The 23999-nt window shown below is 43.9% G+C and overlaps 1 protein-coding gene across 1 annotated transcript in view; it reads right to left on the bottom strand.

Moving 5' to 3' along the window:
* Window positions 1–23999, bottom strand: part of LOC126355722 (uncharacterized) — a 169776-nt gene that overhangs the window by 126287 nt on the left and 19490 nt on the right. Inside the window, exon 2 of the mRNA XM_050006089.1 lies at window positions 11209–11389. Within this exon, the coding sequence (XP_049862046.1) occupies window positions 11209–11389 (181 nt within the window). The remainder of the gene's footprint in view (window positions 1–11208; window positions 11390–23999) is intronic.

Below are 23999 nucleotides of genomic sequence, written 5' to 3'. Positions count from 1 at the left end.
TGCTTCACGTCTGCTGTGCAGCGAGCTACCTTAATTTAAGTATTAACTGTATTTTTCTTACTTGTCACTTCTTCTTCTGCGTGTTTTTGCTTTTAGGAAGCTTTAATAGTCGAGTGCTATTAAGTTTTCCGTAGATCTCGTGTTTGTTTTGAATACAGTCCGAGAGAGTCCCTTTAGTCAGCCATAGTGCTAGTAGTGCTAGTGTTTGTTTTGAATACAGTCCAGAGACAGGTAGTGCTATTTTCCTTGTTTTCTACAAGAAGTTGTTAGCAATCACAGTTTAGTCAATAATCAATGGCCTTTAGTGAATTAGCAGTCTAGTTAAAAGTTGATTAACACTCTATAGTAAATTGATTTCTTAGGATGGATAGGATGCGTGGCTGCTGTGTACGGACGCAGGAGGAGCTGGCCACTCTCCGCGAACAGCTGAGCATGTTGATGACCGCGGTCAGCCGTCTTCAGACTGCTGCCTCGGAGTGTAGCGGCAGTGGGGAGTCTGGTGCGTCGCAAGGTACACCCCAGGTGTTACATGCTTCACCCACTGTCCCTGCTGTCGAGACATCTTCGCGGGTACCGGGCGCGGTTGGGCCACCCTCTCCCCAAGGGGAGTGGCGGGTTCAGCGGCGTTCGCGGCGCACGAGGCGGAGAGTCAATGTGGAGGCTGGCCGTGTGGCATCGCCCGCTCTGCCTGTGAGTGGACATGTGGCCGCTCCTTCAGCAAGGTCCGAGCAGGCACAAGGGGGGAGGGGTTTATTAGTTATTGGGAGCTCCAACGTTAGGCGGGTGATGGAGCCTCTTAGGGAAATAGCGGAAAGGTCGGGGAAGAAGGCCAGTGTTCACTCTGTCTGCTTGCCGGGGGGTCTCATCCGAGATGTGGAGGAGGCCCTACCGGCGGCGATAGAGACCACTGGGTGCACCCGACTGCAAATTGTTGCTCATGTCGGCACCAATGACTCCTGCCGTCTGGGTTCAGAGGTCATCCTCAGTTCGTACAGGCGGTTGGCGGAGTTGGTGAAGGCGGAAAGCCTCGCTCGCGGGGTGGAATCAGAGCTAACTATTTGTAGTATCGTTCCCAGAACCGATCGCGGTCCTCTGGTTTGGAGCCGAGTGGAAGGCTTAAACCAGAGGCTCAGACGATTCGGCGGAGAGCTGGGGTGCAAATTTCTCGACCTCCGCTATCGGGTGGAGAAATGTAGGGTCCCCCTGAATAGGTCAGGCGTGCACTACACGCCGGAAGCGGCTACGAGGGTAGCGGAGTACGTGTGGAGTGCACATGGTTTTTTTTTAGGTTAGAGAATTCCCTCCCTAGGCCCGACAAGACGCCTCCTGAGACGCGCCAAGGCAGGAGTAGGCAAATGCAACAAGGAATAACAATATTAATGTGCTAATAGTAAACTGCAGGAGCGTCTATAGAAAGGTCCCAGAACTGCTCTTATTAATAAACGGTCACAACGCCCATATAGTACTAGGAACAGAAAGTTGGCTGAAACCAGACGTAAACAGTAATGAAATCCTAAACTCGGATTGGAATGTATACCGCAGAGATAGGCTGGACAGTGAAGGGGGAGGCGTGTTTATAGCTATAAGAAGTGCAATAGTATCGAAGGAAATTGACGGAGATTCGAATTGTGAAATGATTTGGGTGAAGGTCACGGTTAAAGCAGGCTCAGACATGGTAATTGGATGTCTCTATAGGCCCCCGGGCTCAGCAGCTGTTGTGGCTCAGCACCTGAAGAATAATTTGGAAAATATTTCAAGTAGATTTCCCCACCATGTTATAGTTCTGGGTGGAGATTTTAATTTGCCGGATATAGACTGGGAGACTCAAACGTTCATAACGGGTGGCAGAGACAAAGAATCCAGTGAAATATTTTTAAGTGCTTTATCTGAAAACTACCTTGAGCAGTTAAACAGAAAACCGACTCGTGGCGATAACATATTAGACCTTCTGGTGACAAACAGACCCGAACTATTTGAATCAGTTAATGCAGAACAGGGAATCAGCGATCATAAAGCGGTTACTGCATCGATGATTTCAGCCGTAAATAGAAATATTAAAAAAGGTAGGAAGATTTTTCTGTTTAGCAAAAGTGACAAAAAGCAGATTACAGAGTACCTGACGGCTCAACACAAAAGTTTTGTCTCAAGTGCAGATAGTGTTGAGGATCAGTGGACAAAGTTCAAAACCATGGTACAATATGCGTTAGATGAGTATGTGCCAAGCAAGATCGTAAGAGATGGAAAAGAGCCACCGTGGTACAACAACCGAGTTAGAAAACTGCTGCGGAAGCAAAGGGAACTTCACAGCAAACATAAACATAGCCAAAGTCTTGCAGACAAACAAAAATTACGCGAAGCGAAATGCAGTGTGAGGAGGGCTATGCGAGAGGCTTTCAATGAATTCGAAAGTAAAGTTCTATGTACTGACTTGGCAGAAAATCCTAAGAAATTTTGGTCCTATGTCAAAGCGGTAGGTGGATCAAAACAAAATGTCCAGACACTCTGTGACCAAAATGGTATTGAAACAGAGGATGACAGACTAAAGGCCGAAATACTAAATGTCTTCTTCCAAAGCTGTTACACAGAGGAAGACTGCACTGTGCTTCCTTCTCTAGATTGTCGCACAGTTGACAAAATGGTAGATATCGAACTAGACGACAGAGGGATAGAGAAACAATTAAAATCGCTCAAAAGAGGAAAGGCCGCTGGTCCTGATGGGATACCAGTTCGATTTTACACAGAGTACGCGAAGGAACTTGTCCCCCTTCTTGCAGCGGTGTACCGTAGGTGTCTAGAAGAGCGAAGCGTTCCAAAGGATTGGAAAAGGGCACAGGTCATCCCCGTTTTCAAGAAGGGACGTCGAACAGATGTGCAGAACTATAGACCTATATCTCTAACGTCGATCAGTCGTAGAATTTTGGAACACGTATTATGTTCGAGTATAATGTCTTTTCTGGAGACTAGAAATCTACTCTGTAGGAATCAGCATGGGTTTCGAAAAAGACGGTCGTGTGAAACCCAGCTCGCGCTATTCGTCCACGAGACTCGGAGGGCCTTAGACACGGGTTCACAGGTAGATGCCGTGTTTCTTGACTTCCGCAAGGCGTTTGACACAGTTCCCCACAGTCGTTTAATGAACAAAGTAAGAGCATACGGACTATCAGATCAATTGTGTGATTGGATTGAGGAGTTCCTAGATAACAGAACGCAGCATGTCATTCTCAATGGAGAGAAGTCTTCCGAAGTAAGAGTGATTTCAGGTGTGCCGCAGGGGAGTGTCATAGGACCGTTGCTATTCACAATATACATAAATGACCTGGTGGATGACATCGGAAGTTCACTGAGGCTTTTTGCGGATGATGCTGTGGTGTATCGAGAGGTTGCAACAATGGAAAATTGTACTGAAATGCAGGAGGATCTGCAGCGAATTGACGCATGGTGCACGGAATGGCAATTGAATCCCAATGTAGACAAGTGTAATGTGATGCGAATACATAGAAAGATAGGTCCCTTATCATTTAGCTACAAAATAGCAGGTCAGCAACTGGAAGCAGTTAATTCCATAAATTATCTGGGAGTACGGATTAGGAGTGATTTAAAATGGAATGATCATATAAAGTTGATCGTCGGTAAAGCAGATGCCAGACTGAGATTCATTGGAAGAATCCTAAGGAAATGCAATCCGACAACAAAAGAAGTAGGTTACAGTACGCTTGTTCGCCCAATGATTGAATACTGCTCAGCAGTGTGGCATCCGCACCAGATAGGGTTGATAGAAGAGATAGAGAAGATCCAACGGAGAGCAGCGCGCTTCGTTACAGGATCATTTAGTAATTGCGAAAGCGTTACGGAGATGATAGATAAACTCCAGTGGAAGACTCTGCAGGAGAGACGCTCAGTAGCTCGGTACGGGCTTTTGTTAAAGTTTCGAGAACATACCTTCACCGAAGAGTCAAGCAGTATATTGCTCCCTCCTACGTATATCTCGCGAAGAGACAATGAGGATAAAATCAGAGAGATTAGAGCCCACACAGAAGCATACCGTCAATCCTTCTTTCCACGTACAATACGAGCCTGGAATAGAAGGGAGAACCGATAGAGTTACTCCGGGTACCCTCCGCCACACACCGTCAGGTGGCTTGCGGAGTATGGATGTAGATGTAGATGTAGAAGTGAATCGATGACTGTTGTTCAGCGTGCATTTCGAGCGAAGTATGGTGTTAAACCTCCTGATAGGTGGTGTATTAAATGCTGGTATAAACAGTTTACAGAGAATGGGTGTTTGTGCAAAGGGAAAAGTTCTGGACGGCCGAGAACGAGTGATGAAAATGTAGCACGCATCCAGCAAGCAATTGTTCGCAGGGAAGGAAAATCGACTCGCAGAGCTAGCAGAGAGCTGCAAATTCCACAATCAACTGTATGGAGAGCCACCACATTGACATTTATCTGTCCGTAACTACCTGAATGTCAACTACCCGAGGCGATGGATCGGCCGCCAGGTAGCCCGTGACAGAGCACTTCATCACTGGCCTCCAAGAAGCCCTGATCTTACCCCCGCGAATTTTTCTTATGGGGGTATGTTAAGGATATGGTGTTTCGGCCACCTGTCCCAGCCACCATTGATGATTTGAAACGAGAAATAACAGCAGCTATCCAAACTGTTACGCCTGATATGCTACAGAGAGTGTGGAACGAGTTGGAGTATCGGGTTGATATTGCTCGAGTGTCTGGAGGGGGCCATATTGAACATCTCTGAACTTGTTTTTGAGTGAAAAAAACCTTTTTAAATACTCTTTGTAATGATGTATAACAGAAGGTTATATTATGTTTCTTTCATGAAATACACATTTTTAAAGTTGTGGTATTCTTTTTTAATCACCCTGTATTATCATTAGGCAAACAAGTAGTTTCAAGGCAGTAGACATCAGATCTTATAGAGGAGCCCAGTGTGGATCAGACCACTATCTAGTAAAAATGAAGTCTTTCTGGCCATGGAAGAATGCAAGGAATGATACAAGAAACATAAATAAAACGAACCAGACTGAGAAAGATGAAAATTTAGCTTTTAATTTTGACAGCCTGCAAGACGAAAGACACTCTTTGTGGCCAGGATTTAAAGGAAACAGGTTGAGTCATTTGAAGGAAGTACAGAGGAAATATATGACTATATAAAAGCTAACGTGAAAATCATAGCAACAGAGGTGTTGGGTAAAAAAGAGAGCAACCACGACTGTGGAGCAGAGTGGTGGTCAGAGGAGCTAGAGGTCCCCATTAGAGAAAAAAGAAATGTGTTCCTTCAGTGGTTGAATGATAAATCAGAAGAAACAAGATCAATATACAAGGAAAAGAAGAATGAAGTGATGAAAAAATGAGGATGGCAAAAAATGAAGCATGGGAAAGAACATGTGCCAAGGTTAACAGCAAATTAGGATTTGGGAAAGCGAAAGAAGCATGGTCAGTATTAAAAGGGCTTCGACAGGATACAGAAAGCAAAACTAATCTCCAACTGATAACACAAAAGGAATGGGTAGAGTATTTCCAAGAATTATTAAATGAGGACAGAGAAGAATATCTAGAAGAAGGAACAGTGGAAGAAAAAGGACATGAAGATGATGAGATCCAAATTTTAGAAAGTGAAGTACTTCAGGCGTTGAGAACAGGGAAGAATGGTAAATCACCTGGACCAGGCAATATCAATCTGAAGTGTCTGAAATATGGTGGTGACAAAATTGTGAAACTGATAACACAGCTCTTCAACAAAATGAGACATAGTGATTCAGTACCCAACGAGATGAAGCTAGGTTACATTAATACAATATTTAAGAAAGGAGGTCGCAAAATTTGTTCAAACTATCGAGGAATTTGTGTTACAAACACATTAATGAGAATTTTTGCGAAAGTAATTAAAAACAAACTGGAAAAAAAATTTAGAACCCAAGAAGAACAATGTGGATTCACGGCTGGGAGATCATGTGTAGACCATATTTTCACTTTACGACAGATTTTGGAGAAACATAGGGAAACATCAAAAAATATAGGATTAATTCTCATAGATCTACAAAAAGCGTATGATACTGTTCCAAGAAAATTAATTTCGAGAGCACTACATATGGCAAAGATAAACCCTTCCTTGATTAAAATAATACAACAGATGTATAAAGATAACATTTGCCAAGTGAAAGTTGGTAATAAACTTTCACAGAAATTTAGAACAAGCAAAGGCATTTTCAGGGCTGTCCCATGTCACCATTATTATTTAAAATCTATATAGATATTAGCCTTAGAACATGGTCTCGTAAATGTAATAGTGTGGGATTAGAAATAAGAGATGGAGTTTATCTACACCATTTATTATTTGCTGATGATCAAGTAGTCGTAGCACAACATGGGGAGGATGCTAACTATAGGTGCAATCTATTAGCAGTAGCAAACAAAACTTGGGGTTTGAAGATTAATTACCAAAAAACAGAATACTTGACAAATGATTCAGATGAGCTATACATTGAAGGAAAGAAAATCAAAAAGATTAACACTTTCTGTTATTTGGGATCCATTTTAGAAATCGAGGAAAAATCAGAGTCAGAAATCAATAAAAGAATTAGTAGCGGACGGAGGGTCATTGGGATGCTTAACTCAGTCTTATGGAGGAGGAATGTAATGAGCAGAACTAAGAAATTAATATACAAATCCATATTAGAGAGTGTGGTTCTGTATGGAATGGAGACCTGGACAATTAACATGAAGCACACTAAAAACTTACAAGCTCTGGAGATGGACTTCTGGAGAAGACCGGCAAGAATCTCCAGGAAAGAAAAGATAAGGAACACCGAAATAATAAGGAGAATGGGAATAAAAGAAAGAATATATGACGTAATGGATAGGAAGAAATTACAGTGGTACGAGCATGTACGACGAATGGAGAAAACCAGAACACCAAAATTGATACTGGAGTGGGATCCGGAGGTGAGAAGAAGAAGAGGACGACCTATGACCACCTGGCTCCAGAATGTACAGGACACAATGAGCAGAACGGGCGCAGAGGAAGAGGACACACGAGATCGAAACACCTGGAGGAACATTTTGAAAATATAGTTTAAGAACGTTTATTGTTTGTATTGTAACTTCCAAGTAAATTGGAGATAAGCCTCTGTAACGAGGAAAAGCTCAAAATAATAAATAAGAAAAGTAGAAAATGTTACTAGAATCGTAATTTGTCAACCTGCATGTGGATTCTTTCTCTTGTTTTAACCGGATTAGTGGTTATATTTCAGTAGCTAAAGGGATCATTGTAATTTTATGTATTTTCATTACATTTTATCTTTTAAATAATTTTCTTAAAATGTATAACACAAATGGCAGCAATATAGTGGGCGCTAGTTACTACTGACGTCATATGCAGAGGTAAGTTGCATGGAAGTGTAAACAGCAAGTTCACTTTAACTTATGTTTGGCATGTTCGATATCTGTAATGTCAAATGGTGCCATGTAGTATTATATATAAGTCATCATAACTTGGATATAATGATATGTTAATTTACGTGGTTGAAGCTCATATAAAGGACGCCCGGGAAAAAATTAGTACTTTTGGAAGCTCTACGTCAATTTCGATTTGGTGACAGCGTATGCCACCTGGAGGATAATAGATGTAGTGATAACAGTTTCAACGTCGTCCGCCAAGAGACCGCATAGTGGCGTCGCTACCAGAGCGCCATCTGTGTCTGCCCTTTAGTAGGGAACGCTCTCGACCAGAAGGCTCGGTGCGATGCAAGAGTGTGATGCAAACACTGTGAAGCAAGCGGGCAACCACGTCATGGACACACATTCAAGCTTCCTACAGCCAACTGAACGAGTTTGAAAGGGGTCAAATTGTGGACTACCGAGTGGCAGTATGGTCCTTTCGGAGAATTGCTACACAACGTGGACATGCTCTGTCAGTTGTGCAACCGTGATGCCACAAACAGATACTTCACGCCATAATACCGGCTTAAGCAAGAAGAAAACATTGATGACATGAAACCATGTAACAGTAGTAAGTGTACAGCATCATTTGTCAGGCACACCAATATCTAGTAGCTTAGAGCACAAGTGTTCATTCTCCACTGTGAAGATGATCAAAGATCATTGATCGAAACTAGTTTCGAATAAGTACACTCCTGGAAATGGAAAAAAGAACACATTGACACCGGTGTGTCAGACCCACCATACTTGCTCCGGACACTGCTAGAGGGCTGTACAAGCAATGATCACACGCACGGCACAGCGGACACACCAGGAACCGCGGTGTTGGCCGTCGAATGGCGCTAGTTGCGCAGCATTTGTGCACCGCCGTCGTCAGTGTCAGTCAGTTTGCCGTGGCATACGGAGCTCCATCGCAGTCTTTAACACTGGTAGCATGCCGCGACAGCGTGGACGTGAACCGTATGTGCAGTTGACGGACTTTGAGCGAGGGTGTATAGTGGGCATGCGGGAGGTCGGGTGGACGTACCGCCGAATTGCTCAACACGTGGGGCGTGAGGTCTCCACAGTACATCGATGTTGTCCCCAGTGGTCGGCGGAAGGTGCACGTGCCCGTCGACCTGGGACCGGACCGCAGCGACGCACGGATGCTCGCCAAGACCGTAGGATCCTACGCAGTGCAGTAGGGGACCGCACCGCCACTTCCCAGCAAATTAGGGACACTGTTGCTCCTGGGGTATCGGAGAGGACCATTCGCAACCGTCTCCATGAAGCTGGGCTACGGTCCCGCACACCGTTAGGCCGTCTTCCGCTCACGCCCCAACATCGTGCAGCCCGCCTCCAGTGGTGTCGCTACAGGCGTGAATGGAGGGACGAATGGAGACGTGTCGTCTTCAGCGATGAGAGTCGCTTCTGCCTTGGTGCCAATGATGGTCGTATGCGTGTTTGGCGCCGTGCAGGTGAGCGCCACAATCAGGACTGCATACGACCGAGCCACACAGGGTCAACACCCGGTATCATGGTGTGGGGAGCGATCTCCTACTCTGGCCGTACACCTCTGGTGATCGTCGAGGGGACACTGAATAGTGCACGGTACATGCAAACCGTCATCGAACCCATCGTTCTACCATTCCTAGACCGGCAAGGGAACTTGCTGTTCCAACAGGACAATGCACGTCCGCATGTATCCCGTGCCACCCAACGTGCTCTAGAAGGTGTAAGTCAACTACCCTGGCCAGCAAGATCTCCGGATCTGTCCCCCATTGAGCATGTTTGGGACTGGATGAAGCGTCGTCTCACGCGGTCTGCACGTCATGCAAGAACGCTGGTCCAACTGAGGCGCCAGGTGGAAATGGCATGGCAAGCCGTTCCACAGGACTGCATCCAGCATCTCTACGATCGTCTCCATGGGAGAACAGCAGCCTGCATTGCTGCGAAAGGTGGATATACACTGTACTAGTACCGACATTGTGCATGCTCTGTTGCCTGTGTCTATATGCCTGTGTTTCTGTCAGTGTGATCATGTGATGTATCTGACCCCAGGAATGTGTCAATAAAGTTTCCCCTTCCTGGGACAATGAATTCACGGTGTTCTTATTTCAATTTCCAGGAGTGTATATCGTGTTTACCGTACAGTTCTCCAGGTACATTGATGCTGTTGACAGTCAGTATCTGAATGAATATGTACCCATCACTTTTAGACAGTGTTAGTATCTGAATGAATATGTACCCATCACTTTTAGACAGTGTTTTCTGGTATACACTACTGACCATTAAAATCGCTACACCACGAAGATGACGTGCTACAGACGCGAAATTTAACCGACAGGAAGAAGGTGCTGCGATATGCAAATGATTAGCTTTTCAGAGCATTGACCCGAGGATGGCGCCGGTGGCGACACCTACAACGTCCCGACATGAGGAAAGTTTCCCACTGATTTCACATACACAAAGAGCAGTTGACCGGCGTTGCCTGCTGAAACGTTGTTGTGATGCCTCGTGTAAGGAGGAGAAATGCGTACCATCACGTTTCCGACTTTGTTAAAGGTCGGATTGTAGCCTATCGCGATTGCGGTTTATCGTATCGCGACATTGCTGTTCGCGTTGGTCGAGGTCCAATGACTGTTACCAGAACATGGAATCGGTGGGTTCAGGAGGGTAATACGGAACGCCGTGCTAGATCTCAACGGCCTGCTATCACTAACAGTCGAGATGACAGGCATCTTATCTGCATGGCTGTAACGGGTCTTGCAGCCACGTCTCGATCCATGAGTCAACAGATGGCGACGTTTGCAAGACAACAACCATCTGCACGAACAGTTCGATGAAGTCTGCAGCAGCATGGACTATCAGCTAGGAGACCACGGCTGCAGTTATGCTTGACGCTGCATCACAGACAGGAGCACTCAACGACGAACCTGGGTGCACGAATGGGAAAAGTTATTTTTTCGGATGAATCCAGGTTCTGTTTACAGCATTATGATGGTCGCATCCGTGTTTGGCGACATCGCCGTGAACGCATATTCGAAACGTCTATTCGTGATCGCGATACTGGCGTATCACCCGGCGTGATGGTATGGGGTGCCACTGGTTACACGTCTCGGTCACCTGTTGTTCGCATCGAACAATGGACGTTAGAATTTAGATATGTTACGACGCGTGGCTCTACCCTTCATTCGATCCTTGCGGAATCCTACCTTTCAGCAGGATAATGCACGACCTCTTGTTGCAGGTCTTGTACGGGCCTTTCTGGATAGAGAAAATGTTCGACTGCTGACCTGGCCAGGACACTCTCCAGATCTCTCACCAACTGAAAACGTCTGGTCAATGGTGGGCGAGCAACTGGCTCGTCACAATACGCCAGTCACTACTCGTGATGAACTGTGGTATCGTGTTGAAGCTGCATGGTCAGCTGTACCTGTACACGCCATCCAAGCTCTGTTTGACTCAATGTCCTGGCGTATCGAGGCCGTTATTACGGCCAGATGTGGTTGTTCTGGGTACTGATTTGTCAGGATCTACGCACCCAAATTGCGTGAAAATGTACTCACATGTGAGTTCTAGTATCATATATTTGTCCAATGAATACCTGTTTATCATCTGCATTTCTTCTTGGCGTAGCAGTTTTAATGGCCAGTAGTGTATGTAACAGTAGATGTATATTGTGGTCTGGCACATAGCTTCAGTTCGTGAGGAAGGAGACGGACGGGGTAAGGAGCGCAGCAGAGCACGGCAGGTGCGCGGGCGACTCACGCGTTCATGGTGTGGTAGTGCTCGATGACGAAGCGGTAGCGGCAGGTGCGGACGTCCCCCAGGCGGCAGCGCCGGCTGCAAGAGCCGCGCAGCGCGGCGTAGCCGAGGGCGTCGGCCGCGTCGGCCGGCTGCAGGTGCACGTGTGTCTGGGCGTCGGCGACGGCGTCGGCGTCGGCGTCGTCTGCAACAGGGCGGGGGGCAGGGGCGTCACACAGCCTGCAGCACGAGCCCTTCCGTCTCTGCTCCCAGCTGACGGGCACTTTAGCACACCGGGCAAGGGATGAGTCACCTGCGAGACACATTATGTGACTCCGGATACAGCCCCCACAAATGGCCTCCATTCGGCGAGGAAGAGAGTCGCCAAATTCCTTCACGTATGGCATATCCATCTGCAGCTACGCACATGTTGTATCCCATACAGCTACCAACACTGTTGGGAGGTACGTGGCTATGCCTCGCACATTGCTCCTTATGCTCCCACACATTCTCTACGGCAGTGGTTCCCAACCTTTATACCTTTACAGACCATCTATTTTGTAAAAAAAAAAAAAAAAAAAAAAAAAAAAAAAAAAAAAAAAAAAAAAAACGGGGTGTGGCGGAGAACACTTTACGTGCCACTGTCACTACCTCCCTTTCCTGTTCCAGTCGCGTATAGTTTGCAGGAAGAACGACTGCCGGAAAGCCTCCGTGTGCTCAAATCTCTCTAATTTTACACTCGTGATCTCCTCGGGAGGTATAAGTAGGGGCAAGCAATATATTCGATACCTAATCCAGAAACGTACCCTCTCGAAACCTGGACAGCAAGTTACACCGCGATGCAGAGCGCCTCTCTGGTAGAGTCTGCCACTCGAGTTTGCTAAACATCTCCGTAACGCTATCACGGTTACCAAATAACCCTGTGACGAAACGCGCCGCTCTTCTTTGGATCTTCTCTATCTCCTCCGTCAACCCGATCTGGTACGGATCCCACACTGATGAGCAATACTCAAGTATAGGTCGAACGAGTGTTTTGTAAGCCACCTACTTTGTTGATGGACTACATTTTCTAAGGACTCTCCCAATGAATCTCAACCTGGTACCCGCCTTACCAACAATTAATTTTATATGATCATCCACTTCAAATCGTTCCGTATGCATACTCCTTGATATTTTACAGAAGTAACTGCTGTCAGTGTTTGATCTGCTATCATATAATCATACAATAAAGGATCCTTCTTTCTATGTATTCGCAATGCATTACATCTGTTTACATTAATGGTCAGTTGCCACTCCCTGCACCAAGTGCCTATCCGCTGCAGATCTTCCTGCATTTCGCTGCAATTTTCTAATGCTGAAACTTCTCTGTATACTACAGCATCATCTGCGAAAAGCCGCATGGAACTTCCGACACTATCTACTAGGTCATTTATATATATTGTGAAAATCAGTGGTCCCATAACACTTCCCTGCGGCACGCCAGAGGTTACTTTTAACGTCTCACATGACTGCTGTTTCCGGAATCCATGTTGATTCCTACAGAGTAGATTCTGGGTTTGCAGAAATGACATGATACGCGAGCAAAAAACATGATCTAAAATTCTACAACAGATCTGTGTCAGAGATATGGGCCTATAGTTTTGCGCATCTGCTCGACGACCCTTCTTCAAAACTGGGACTACCTGTGCTCTTTTCCAATCCTTTGGAACCTTCCGTTCTTCTAGAGATTTGCAATATACGGGTGTTAGAAGGGGGGAAAGTTCTTTCGCGTACTCTGTGTAGCATCGAATTGGCATCCCGTCAGGTCTAGTTGACTTTCCTCTGCTGAGTAATCTCAATTGCTTTTCTATTCCTTCAACACTTATTTCGATGTCAGCCATTTTTTTCGTTCGTGTGAGGATTTTAGAGAAGGAACTGCAGTTCCATCTTCTTCTGTGAAACAGCTTTGGACAAAGGTGTTTAGTATTTTAGCTTTACGCATGTCATCCTCTGTTTCAATGCAATTATCATCCCAGAGTGGCTGGATATGCTGTTTCGATTCACTTACTTATTTAACGTAAGACCAGAATCTCCTAGGATTTGCTGTGAAGTCCGTACACAGAATTTTACTTTCGAATCCACAGAACGCTTCACGCATAGCCCTCCTAACGCTAACTTTGACATCGTTTAGCATCTGTTTTTCTGAGTGGTTTTGGCTGCGTTTATATTTGCAGTGAAGCTCTTTTTGCTTTCACAGTAGTTTCATAACTTTGTTGTTGAACCACGGTGGGTTTTTTTCGTTCCTCACAGTTTTATTCGGCACGTACCTGTCTAAAACACATTTTACGATTGCCTTGAACTTTTTCCATAAACACTCAACATTGTCAGTGTCGGACAGAAATTTTCGTTTTGATCTGTTAGGTAGTCTGAAATCTGCCTCCTTTTACTCTCGCTAAACAATATAGGTGCGAGTATTTTTATATGTGGTACACCCACAGTCTTGCCATAAAAATGTCACATACTTTACGACCTTATGTTTTCTGAGTAGTTGTACTGCTCCGCTAAGTAGACCACGCCCGTTAGGGCTGCTTCAATCGTTTTGCATCCGCACTTCGACACCTGTTCTTCTGCCCATGGGAAAATAAGCAAAATAAGCATTAGTAGCTAGGTCTTGCCACATTTACTTGGAGATACTAACCAACCCAAAGATATACGACCTGCAATGGCGACAATTATTAAATGAATTACAAATGACATAAATACTGATAAAATGTTGTTCAGTACACCATTCTCAGTCACCAGTAGGAAAGAATCACCCAATTTTGAATAGAATTGTTTATTACGAAGAACGGCTTAACGCCAACAAATTGCATACTAAATTACTCAGAAGAGACTGAAGTTTATAAAAATCCGTCATAAATGTTCAATATGTCCTCCATTGGCCACACAGACGACATCTAGCCAATAGCCGAATTCACCCGAAACTGAGCGTAAGGTGTGTCACTGAAGCTACAGCAGCTGATATTCTGGTTTCCAGTTCATCTATGGGGAGAAATGATCATCGCGATAAAATAACAGAAATCAGGGCCCACACAGAAAAATTTAAGTGCTCGTTTTTCCCGCGTGCCCTTTGAGAGTGGAACAGTAGAGAGACAGCTTGAAGGTGGTTCATTGTACCCTCTGCTAGGCACTTTAATGTGAATGGCAGAGTAATCACGTAGATGTAGATGCATGTCACGAGGTGAGGGAGGGACATAAACACATTGTTTAACATATCTTCACAGGAAGAAATCACATGGTGTTAAGTCAGAAGACCTAGGAGGCCAAGAGTGTAAAGCCCAGTCTCGCGGTCCTGTACGCCTTATTAAACGTTGAGGCACGTCGGCATTGAAGAAACTGGACACGTTGTTGTGCCAGTGCAGTGGTGCTCCATCTTGCAGATAGATGAAATTGTCATAGTCAAGTTGTGCGAATAACCAGTTCCGTAGCATCGCAAGATATGATTGTCCTGTTACAGTTTATTCCTTGCTTTGAAAAACAGAACTAAAAACATTCACTTTTGGTGAATCACCGTCGTGTTCAATTGTTTCATGAGGATTTTCGAGCCCCCATTTTCGCACATTATGACAGTGAACCTTACCACTAATATGGAAAGTTCCCTCATCGCTGAATACCAACCGTGACGTAAAAGTGTCATCTCCCATGTCCTCTAGAACAGCATTGCTAAAGTCCACTCGCTTCACTTTGTCAGTATCTCGAAGAGCTTGTACCAGTTGTAATCGGTATGGTTTGAGGGCTAAACGCCGCCGTTAGCACATGCCACACTGTCATGCGCGGTAAGCCAAGTTCTCAGCTAGCACGACGCGTAGACTTGCCGGGGCTCCACTCAAATGCTCGTCGGATTTGTTCCACCGTTTGTTCAGGAATGCGTGGCCGGCCACGACTTTTGCCTTTACAGAGCCACCCTCTTTCTCCAAACTGTTTATACCATCATCGAATGTTCTTTGGTGATGATGGTTTAGCACGAAATCGAATATGAAAAGCCCACTGAACTGCAATCACTGATTGACTACCACTTAAATTCAGTAACACAGTACGCCTTCTGTTGCGCGGACGCCATAATGCGCAAGACCGGCTGCACACTGCAGGTCAGCGCTCGTAGCGACATCTAGCGGATTGTTTCTCAAACTCTAGACTATGCCGATTACATGTAGCGCTGTTTCAGTTACCTAGTGCCATTTGTCTCAATATTACTACAAGTTAAAATCGAGTCGTTCTTTTTGGGACACCCTGTGTTTACATGTTTTTCACAAAGAAAACATTTTTACTATATTCATTTAGTTGTCACAACTAGATGAAAACTCAAAATCGAACGGTCAATTTTAAAAGGAACTGGGAAGATATTTGACATTGTTTATCACCCAGGAGAGAATCAGTAACTGGATTAAAACTGGTTAATTTTGTCTGATATTACTATCTACATTCAATCTAATCTTGTACTTATTTTCGAGAAAAGTACTGTTTAAAAGGCTATTTCACACAGATAATTAGTCGAAAAGCCTGTAAAGGCAACAGTGATGAGTCTAAACGGAATTTTTATATTTTATGAAGTTGCCAAGACCGTTAACAGTTATAGTTCATTAATGATAAAATGATGTAATATCTTAATTTTTTTTATTATTCTTTGGTAGCAAAGATGTGATGATTCTGAGATAGCTGCTAAGCGAAAAGTCAATAAAGAAGTCTTAAGCAGGAAAAGTGGCGGGTGTTCTTGGTGATTTAAAATTAGACTAAATATCGTCAAGCAACACCTTTTGGGAACTGCCGCAAATATTACGTTACAGCAGTTATATTTGGTGACCCCGACGTGATAATAAGAAGATATGACGACAAACGGGAGCGTTTCCGAAGATCGCCTTGAAGCAAACAAGGCTAGCATCAAAATTCCGCCTTTTTGGAGTGAAAAACACGAAATTTGGTTCTATCAAGTAGAAGCACAGTTCCGCATTTGCAAAATTGCTACAGAAGAAACTAAATTTAACCGCCTAGTGTCACAATTAGAACCAAAATACATCGTGAATATTTGGGACATTCTTGGCGGCACAGATGCGAATAAATATTCGTTGGCTAAGGAACGTCTATTGAATATTTTCAAAGATAGTGAAGATAAGCGTATTAAGAGATTAATTACTGGAATTGATTTGGAAGACCAAAAACCTAGTCAGTTATTACGCAAAATGCAAGCTTTGGCAGGTGTAGATATGTCAGAAAAAGCCCTAAAGACACTTTGGCTAGAAAAACTTCCGGATTCTATAAGGAACATTTTAATTGTCAGTGACGAGGGACTCGAAAAGATGGCTATAATGGCTGATAGAATAACAAAAATAAATCCCCGTAACGAATTGTTCGTCACAAAAAGTGGTGCTTGTAGCCAACAGGATGTTTCGATAACAACGAGTGACTTGATGACATGAATTTCGGGGCTAGAGCAACAAATGGCCGCGCTGTCAACTGGTTATCGAGGCAGCTCTCGTAACAGAAGCTGTGAGTGTCAACGTAAAAGAAGTCGTAGTAAGTCTCGAAATAAATACAACACCAAGGGCAAGTACTGTTATTACCACTTTCGCTTTGGGCAGAACTGCAAGCCTGAAAAATGCACACGTGCATGTTGATGGACTGAAAAGGGAAACGCGACCCAGGAGCTGAATTAGCGGCAAGTTCTGCTGCCCAAGTCCATTGCCGCAAAACCCGCTTATTTGTAACCGACAAAAAAACGGGATTGCAATTTTTAGTCGATAGTGGGGCGGATGTTTCTGTAATTCCCGCTCACGCAAATGTTAATGGTGAGTCACCATATAAATTGTATGGTGGAAATGGTACCGAAATTCCTACATACGGAATCGAACTTCGTACTACTGATCTCGGACTGCGACGTCAATTTCAATGGCCATTTATAGTTGCGTAGATCAATAAAGCTATGTTGGGTGCCGATTTTTTTAATAAGTTTCAATTATTAGTAGATGTCTATAATAAAAGATTAATAGATGATGTAACCAAGCTCAATGCTGAGGGTAAAGTTACGTCAATCTCAGAGTAAAACGTCCTGAGCACCATGAGCCAAAACACAAAATTCACAGGTCTACTGTTACAGTATCCAGACATAGCTAAACCTACTTTGGTACCTAGCGAAATTAAACATGATATCAAACACAATATTACCACTGAAGGCCCGCCTGTGCTTTATAGGGCAAAACAATTAGACCCAAAGCGCATGGCGATGGCAAAACAAGAATTTAAATTCATCATTAGACCATCTAAATCTGCATGGGCAAGTCCTCGCCATGTTGTACCTAAGAAGGATGGCTCAATACATGCGTGTGGAGATTATAGACGGTTAAATGAAAGAACAATTCCAGAGCGTTATTATCCTGTACCTAGAATAGAAGAATTCCATTGTATTCTTCAAGGCAAAAACATGTTTCTAAAATCGATCTCTTTAAGGCCTATTATCAAATACATATTGCTGAAGAAGATAATCACAAAACAGCTGTAAGTAATCACACCATTTTGACTGTATCAATTTAATGTCATGAGCTTTGGCCTGTGGAATGCACCTTCAACTTTCCAGCGATTCATTAATGAAGTTTGGGCTAGATTTTGTGTTTCCTTACCTCTACGACATTTTAATCGCCTCATCCAGTATTGAAGAACACCGAACACACCTGAAATTAGTCCTGGAGCGATTGTCTAATTATGGAGTTAGAATCAACATATCAAAATCCACCTCTGGAGTAAATGATATTGAATTCCTGGGGTACTGGATAACATCAGAGCGATTCCGTCCACTACCTGAGAAAGTGCAAGCAATTGTAGAGTATAATTTGCCTGACAAACTGCATGAGCCCCGCAGATTTCTTGACATTGTCAACTACTACCGTCGCTACCTTCAAGATGTGGCACAGACTGAAGCTGTTTTGCATGACTTTCTTAAGGGAGCAAGAAAGAAGGATAATAGGCAAATCCAGAAGCAAAGAAAATGTTTGAGAAATCTAAACAAGATATAGCAAATGCTGCATCATTGGCTTTTCCAAACTCAGAGTTACCCCTAGCATTATGTACAGACGCATCAGATGTTGCTGTTGGTTCTGTGCTCCAGCAACTGGAAAATGGAAATTGGAGACCTGTTGCATTCTTTTCACAGAAACTGAGTAAATCACAGAAGGGTTATAGTACCCATGACCGAGAATTATTGGGAATTTACCTTTCTGTAAAAAAGTTTAAGCATTTACTGGAAGTAAGGGACTTCATAATCTTCACTGATCATAAGCCACTCACATTTGCTTTCAAGCAAAACAATGATAAGGCATCTCCTCGACAGATGAGACAGTTGCAGTACGTTTCACAATTTTCGCCCGGTATTCGCCATGTCAGTGGCCATGACAATATTTTTGCAGATGCCCCATCCAGAGTTGATGAAGTAGTAATACTGGACTATGATGAAATTGCCAAAAACCAGCAACAAGATCAAGAACTACAGCAACTCCGAACAGGAAACAACTCCTTAAACTTCAAGTCATATCAACTTCCATCAGGGAAAACGTTGTGGTGTGACTGATCCACTGCAAATATCAGACCTTATATTCCTCAACCTTTTCGTTATCAAATATTTCTTCATTTTCATGTTTTAGCTCATCCTGGTATAAAGACAACAGTGAAACTGTTGAGTAGAAGAGCCATTTGGTCAAACATCAAATGTGATGTCCGACTAAATCCTGTGTCAGTTGTCAGAAAAGCAAGGTCACTCGCCACACAAAATCACCACTAGAGAAGTTTGATGAACCTGATGAACGTTGCAGTGTTGTATACATTGACCTCATCGGACCTTTTCCTCCTTCTAATGACATGACTTATTGTTTAACTTGTATTGACCGTTTCACATCTTGGATGGAAGTCATACCACTTGAAGATATTTCAGCTGAAAAAGTGGCAACAGCCTTCTACCAGCACTGGACTGCAAGATTTGGTGTACCATCACAGGTAATCACTGACCAAGGAACACAGTTTCGATCGCAGTTGTTTAATAATTTGGGCACAGTAAATGGAATGAAAATTCAGCACACAACGCCATATCACCCTCAATGCGATGGTAAAATTGAGCGACTACATAGAACTCTGAAGTCTGCAATCAAGGCGCATAACAGTTCTAATTGGACAGAAATTTTGCACACTGTTGTATTGGGGTTGCTCACTGCAGTGCGAGAAACATCGACCCATTCCATTGCACAGATGGTATATGGAAAAGCTATAAGACTTCCTGGTGAATTTTTTGAAGAGCCCACTACAAAGATTGACCTTGATTCATTTGCATCTAATTTGCAAAAGCAAATGCTTCATCTGAAACCTAGGAGGCCTGCACAAAGCAAAGCAAGATCAGTATTTGTTCCAAAAGATCTGCAAACCTGTTCGCATGTCTTCCTGAGATGTTACAGGGTAAGAAAAACCATTAGAACCTACATATGATGGTCCCTTTCCTGTCATTTCAAGACATGAAAAATATTTCACTATTAAAAGGAAGTGCAAACACATAAATGTGTCAGTGGACAGACTGAAACCAGCTTATCTCCTGCAAGAAAAATGGGAATCAGAGAAGGAACTTACAAAATTTTCCAAGGACACTGAACTACAACATCCCACAGAGGAACCATCTCCAAATATCAGAGTGTCCAAGTCAGGACGGATTATAAGGTTCCCACCTCGATTCTTAGAGCAGTTGTCTCAGTGAAGAATTAATCAAATATCATACCAGACATTGTAAAAAGTTTTTGCAATTATTTTGTATCATATCTTTTGTCATTCCAATATGTTTTTCATTGTTTTATGTTAATGTTGTACTGATTTTTTAAAGAAAATTCCTTCATCACCATGTATGAATTCGTCGTAACTATGTTACTGGTGGGCGAGTAGTGCAAAGGCGACTGTAATGAGTCTAATGGAATTTTTATATTTTATGAATATGCCAAGACCGTTAATAGTTATAGTTCATTACTGATAACATGATGTAATATCTTTAAATTTTTTTGTTTATTCTTTGGTAGCAAAGATGTGATGATTCTGAGATAGCTGCTAAGCAAAAACACTATAAAGAAGTCTTAAGCAGGAAAAGTGGCGTGTGTTCTCGGTGATTTAAAATTAGACTAAATATCATCAATCAACACCTTTTGGGAACTGCCGCAAATCTTACGTTACGGCAGTTATAAGCCCGTGAATGGTCTTAGTTAATAGTAGTTCCGCAATATCTTCAGGGACTGAGCAAAGTGGTGTACTGGCTAATGCTCTCAACTCCCATTCAAGAGATCCGGTTCGGCAATCCAGATATCAGTTTTCTGCAGCCACCCAGGTCGCTCCGTGCAAATACCGGGATCGATTCTTCCGCCCCCTCCATTAGTAAGAAAACCATGTAAATCTCTGTCTCCCACAATTCTGAACGGGATGTGAAACACCAACTGGCCTTCCTTCTTCCTGTGTCAGGATATTAAATGAGCAAAATTCAGGCGAATCATTCTTGTGAACGGTTGTGTCCGAGAAATTACCTACTCGGTCATTTGCGATCGGATTGTGGCAAGTCATGTGTTTACGCCATGAGCAGCCATCGGAGACCGCACGCCAGCCTTGTAGCACAGTCTGTAGGGGTGTACACTCCCAGCCGTCTGGTGGCACACGGTATTGGTAGTTTTTTATTTACAATGTAAACAAGTTCTGGCAAGCATTTCAACCATTTCATTCAGTACCCGTCGACCTTGACGACTCACGACTGAAACGTCTGAAGCTCTCCATAATTTCTATCCTGTCTCGGACTCTCGATCAGAGCTCACGGCCCAGTGCCATGCTGCCCATGGCCCATAAATGACCCACCTCCATGGGTGGGGATCTGCAGCTGTATGGCATTACAGTCAGGTGATATAGGGGGCCAGTCAAGGTCTGATACGGTGTGAGTGTTCTTCATACAAAGAATGTATTTGTGTATTGTGGGAATACGGTACTGTTCACAATTCTGTTTCAAATTCCGACAACACCAAATGAGCTTTGTTTCTGTTAATTTCATTCAAGGATGTCGGTGCTACTGCTTGTTGTTTTGTGGAGTGACATTTCTGATATAGTCTCTTGCTTCTTCAGCCAAACCATTCAATCCTATTTTTGCTGCTACATTTAGAAAGTGGTTGTCAAAATACTAACAACTTGGTGAATTATCAGTCACAACATTCTCATTTACTTTCATTGGTTATGATTAATTTAGTTATGGTGTCTTGTATACTGACTGATTGTCCTGTTCCACATTTCACAATATTCTGTGTCGTTATAAAACTACTACTTGGATTATTAATTTTTTTTCATGACGTGCGTGTTTCTTGACATTATAAAGACTTTCCTTAAAAGATTACGGTATTTTTTGCAGAATGTAAGTAATGTAATATCTTGAGTAATTCTTCCTCTTGCATTAGATTTTAATCCCTTTACTTCCCATGGTTTACTTGCCTTTCTAATGGATTTCTGGCCATCTTTTTTTGTAAAGCTACGTTGGAACTTTGCACAGGAGTGTTGGTCAGTGTCTTTAGTATGCCCGTCGATCGTTTTATGTCGGTCTTTTCAGTTCAGAGCGCAAAGTGATCACGTAGAGATGCCTGAAACAACAGTGTCTCCCACCAAGTACGTGGATCTAGTGACGGATTTCGCCTGAAGCTATGCAGCCCACATAACACAACTCATGCGTTTGATTCTACAAGACAATTTTCAGCCACATTCTGGAGGGGCAATGAAGACGCTCCTGCAGCGTTCTCGATGGGAAGTGTTTGATCCCCCACAATACAGCCCTTACGCGGTTCCATCCGTTTTTCATCTTTGCTCACATGAACCGTTGGCTACGAAGACAACATTTTGGCACAAACAACGAAATTCAGACCAGTGTAGAGAATTGGCGGACAGCACAGGCGGATGCTTTCTGTGACGAGGGTACTGGAAAGTCTGTACAACACCACAACAAATGTCTTAAGTCGGAGCGGTGACTAGAGTGCTCATGATTTAGTTACTAGTGGGAATTTACTGGAAATTATTAAATAATATCTTCCAAAGATGAATATTTCTGTTGAAGTGGTCATACACAGCTGAAGTCTCTTTGTACAGAATGTAAAATAGTGTTAGCGTCTGATTTTCTATTGTTACAAAGTGCAAGGAAAAAAAGAAAATACTAACAGAGATTGAGATTGCCTTCTGAGGCACAATGAATAAACCAGCTATTCTTTAGAAATTGGCACCAAAATCAATTGCATATGACAAGCATTGTATGCTCACAATTGTATGTTTTTTGTCACGTCCTGTAAATTTTTCACCTGGTATTCTGCTTTTGGGGGAAAGTATCTTCCGAACATGAGTCAAATAACGTTCCACTAAACATGGCAGTAATTAACTTCTGATTGCTTCATTTTTATTTATAATTGATGTTCCATGTGAGGTGATCAGCATTGTCATTAGTAAAAAGTGGACAACTACATTGATAGGCAACATATCACAAAGTTCTCAAGTGGTGGTCACAATTTCCTAACTGTGTGGCTAACTGTTGCGAATAAAAAGTTTTGTTTTTCACTGTGGTTTTCATTTCGCGACCGATCGGGCTTTACTTTCCGAACAGCCCTCGTTATTTGATTTTTGAAACTGTCAACCAAAACGCAGTATATATATATATATATATATATATATATATATATATATATATATATATATATATATATATACTCCTGGAAATGGAAAAAAGAACACATTGACACCGGTGTGTCAGACCCACCATACTTGCTCCGGACACTGCGAGAGCGCTGTACAAGCAATGATCACACGCACGGCACAGCGGACACACCAGGAACCGCGGTGTTGGCCGTCGAATGGCGCTAGCTGCGCAGCATTTGTGCACCGCCGCCGTCAGTTTCAGCCAGTTTGCCGTGGCATACGGAGCTCCATCGCAGTCTTTAACACTGGTAGCATGCCGCGACAGCTTGGACGTGAACCGTATGTGCTGTTGACGGACTTTGAGCGAGGGCGTATAGTGGGCATGCGGGAGGCCGGGTGGACGTACCGCCGAATTGCTCAACACGTGGGGCGTGAGGTCTCCACAGTACATCGATGTTGTCGCCAGTGGTCGGCGGAAGGTGCACGTGCCCGTCGACCTGGGACCGGACCGCAGTGACGCACGGATGCACGCCAAGACCGTAGGATCCTACGCAGTGCCGTAGGGGACCGCACCACCACTTCACAGCAAGTTAGGGACACTGTTGCTCCTGGGGTATCGGCGAGGACCATTCGCAACCGTCTCCATGAAGCTGGGCTACGGTCCCGCACACCGTTAGACCGTCTTCCGCTCACGCCCCAACATCGTGCAGCCCACCTCCAGTGTTGTCGCGACAGGCGTGAATGGAGGGACGAATGGAGACGTGTCGTCTTCAGCGATGAGAGTCGCTTCTGCCTTGGTGCCAATGATGGTCGTATGCGGGTTTGGCGCCGTGCAGGTGAGCGCCACAATCAGGACTGCATATGACCGAGGCACACAGGGCCAACACCCGGCATCATGGTGTGGGGAGCGATCTCCTACACTGGCCGTACACCTCTGGTGATCGTCGAGGGGACACTGAATAGTGCATGGTACATCCAAACCGTCATCGAACCCATCGTTCTACCATTCCTAGACCGGCAAGGGAACTTGCTGTTCCAACAGGACAATGCACGTCCGCATATATCCCGTGCCACCCAACGTGCTCTAGAAGGTGTAAGCCAACTACCCTGGCCAGCAAGAT

The sequence above is a fragment of the Schistocerca gregaria genome, chromosome 3 (assembly GCF_023897955.1).
Source record: "Schistocerca gregaria isolate iqSchGreg1 chromosome 3, iqSchGreg1.2, whole genome shotgun sequence".
Lineage (NCBI taxonomy): Eukaryota > Metazoa > Arthropoda > Insecta > Orthoptera > Acrididae > Schistocerca > Schistocerca gregaria.
This window is presented reverse-complemented; position numbering and strand designations above follow the sequence as displayed.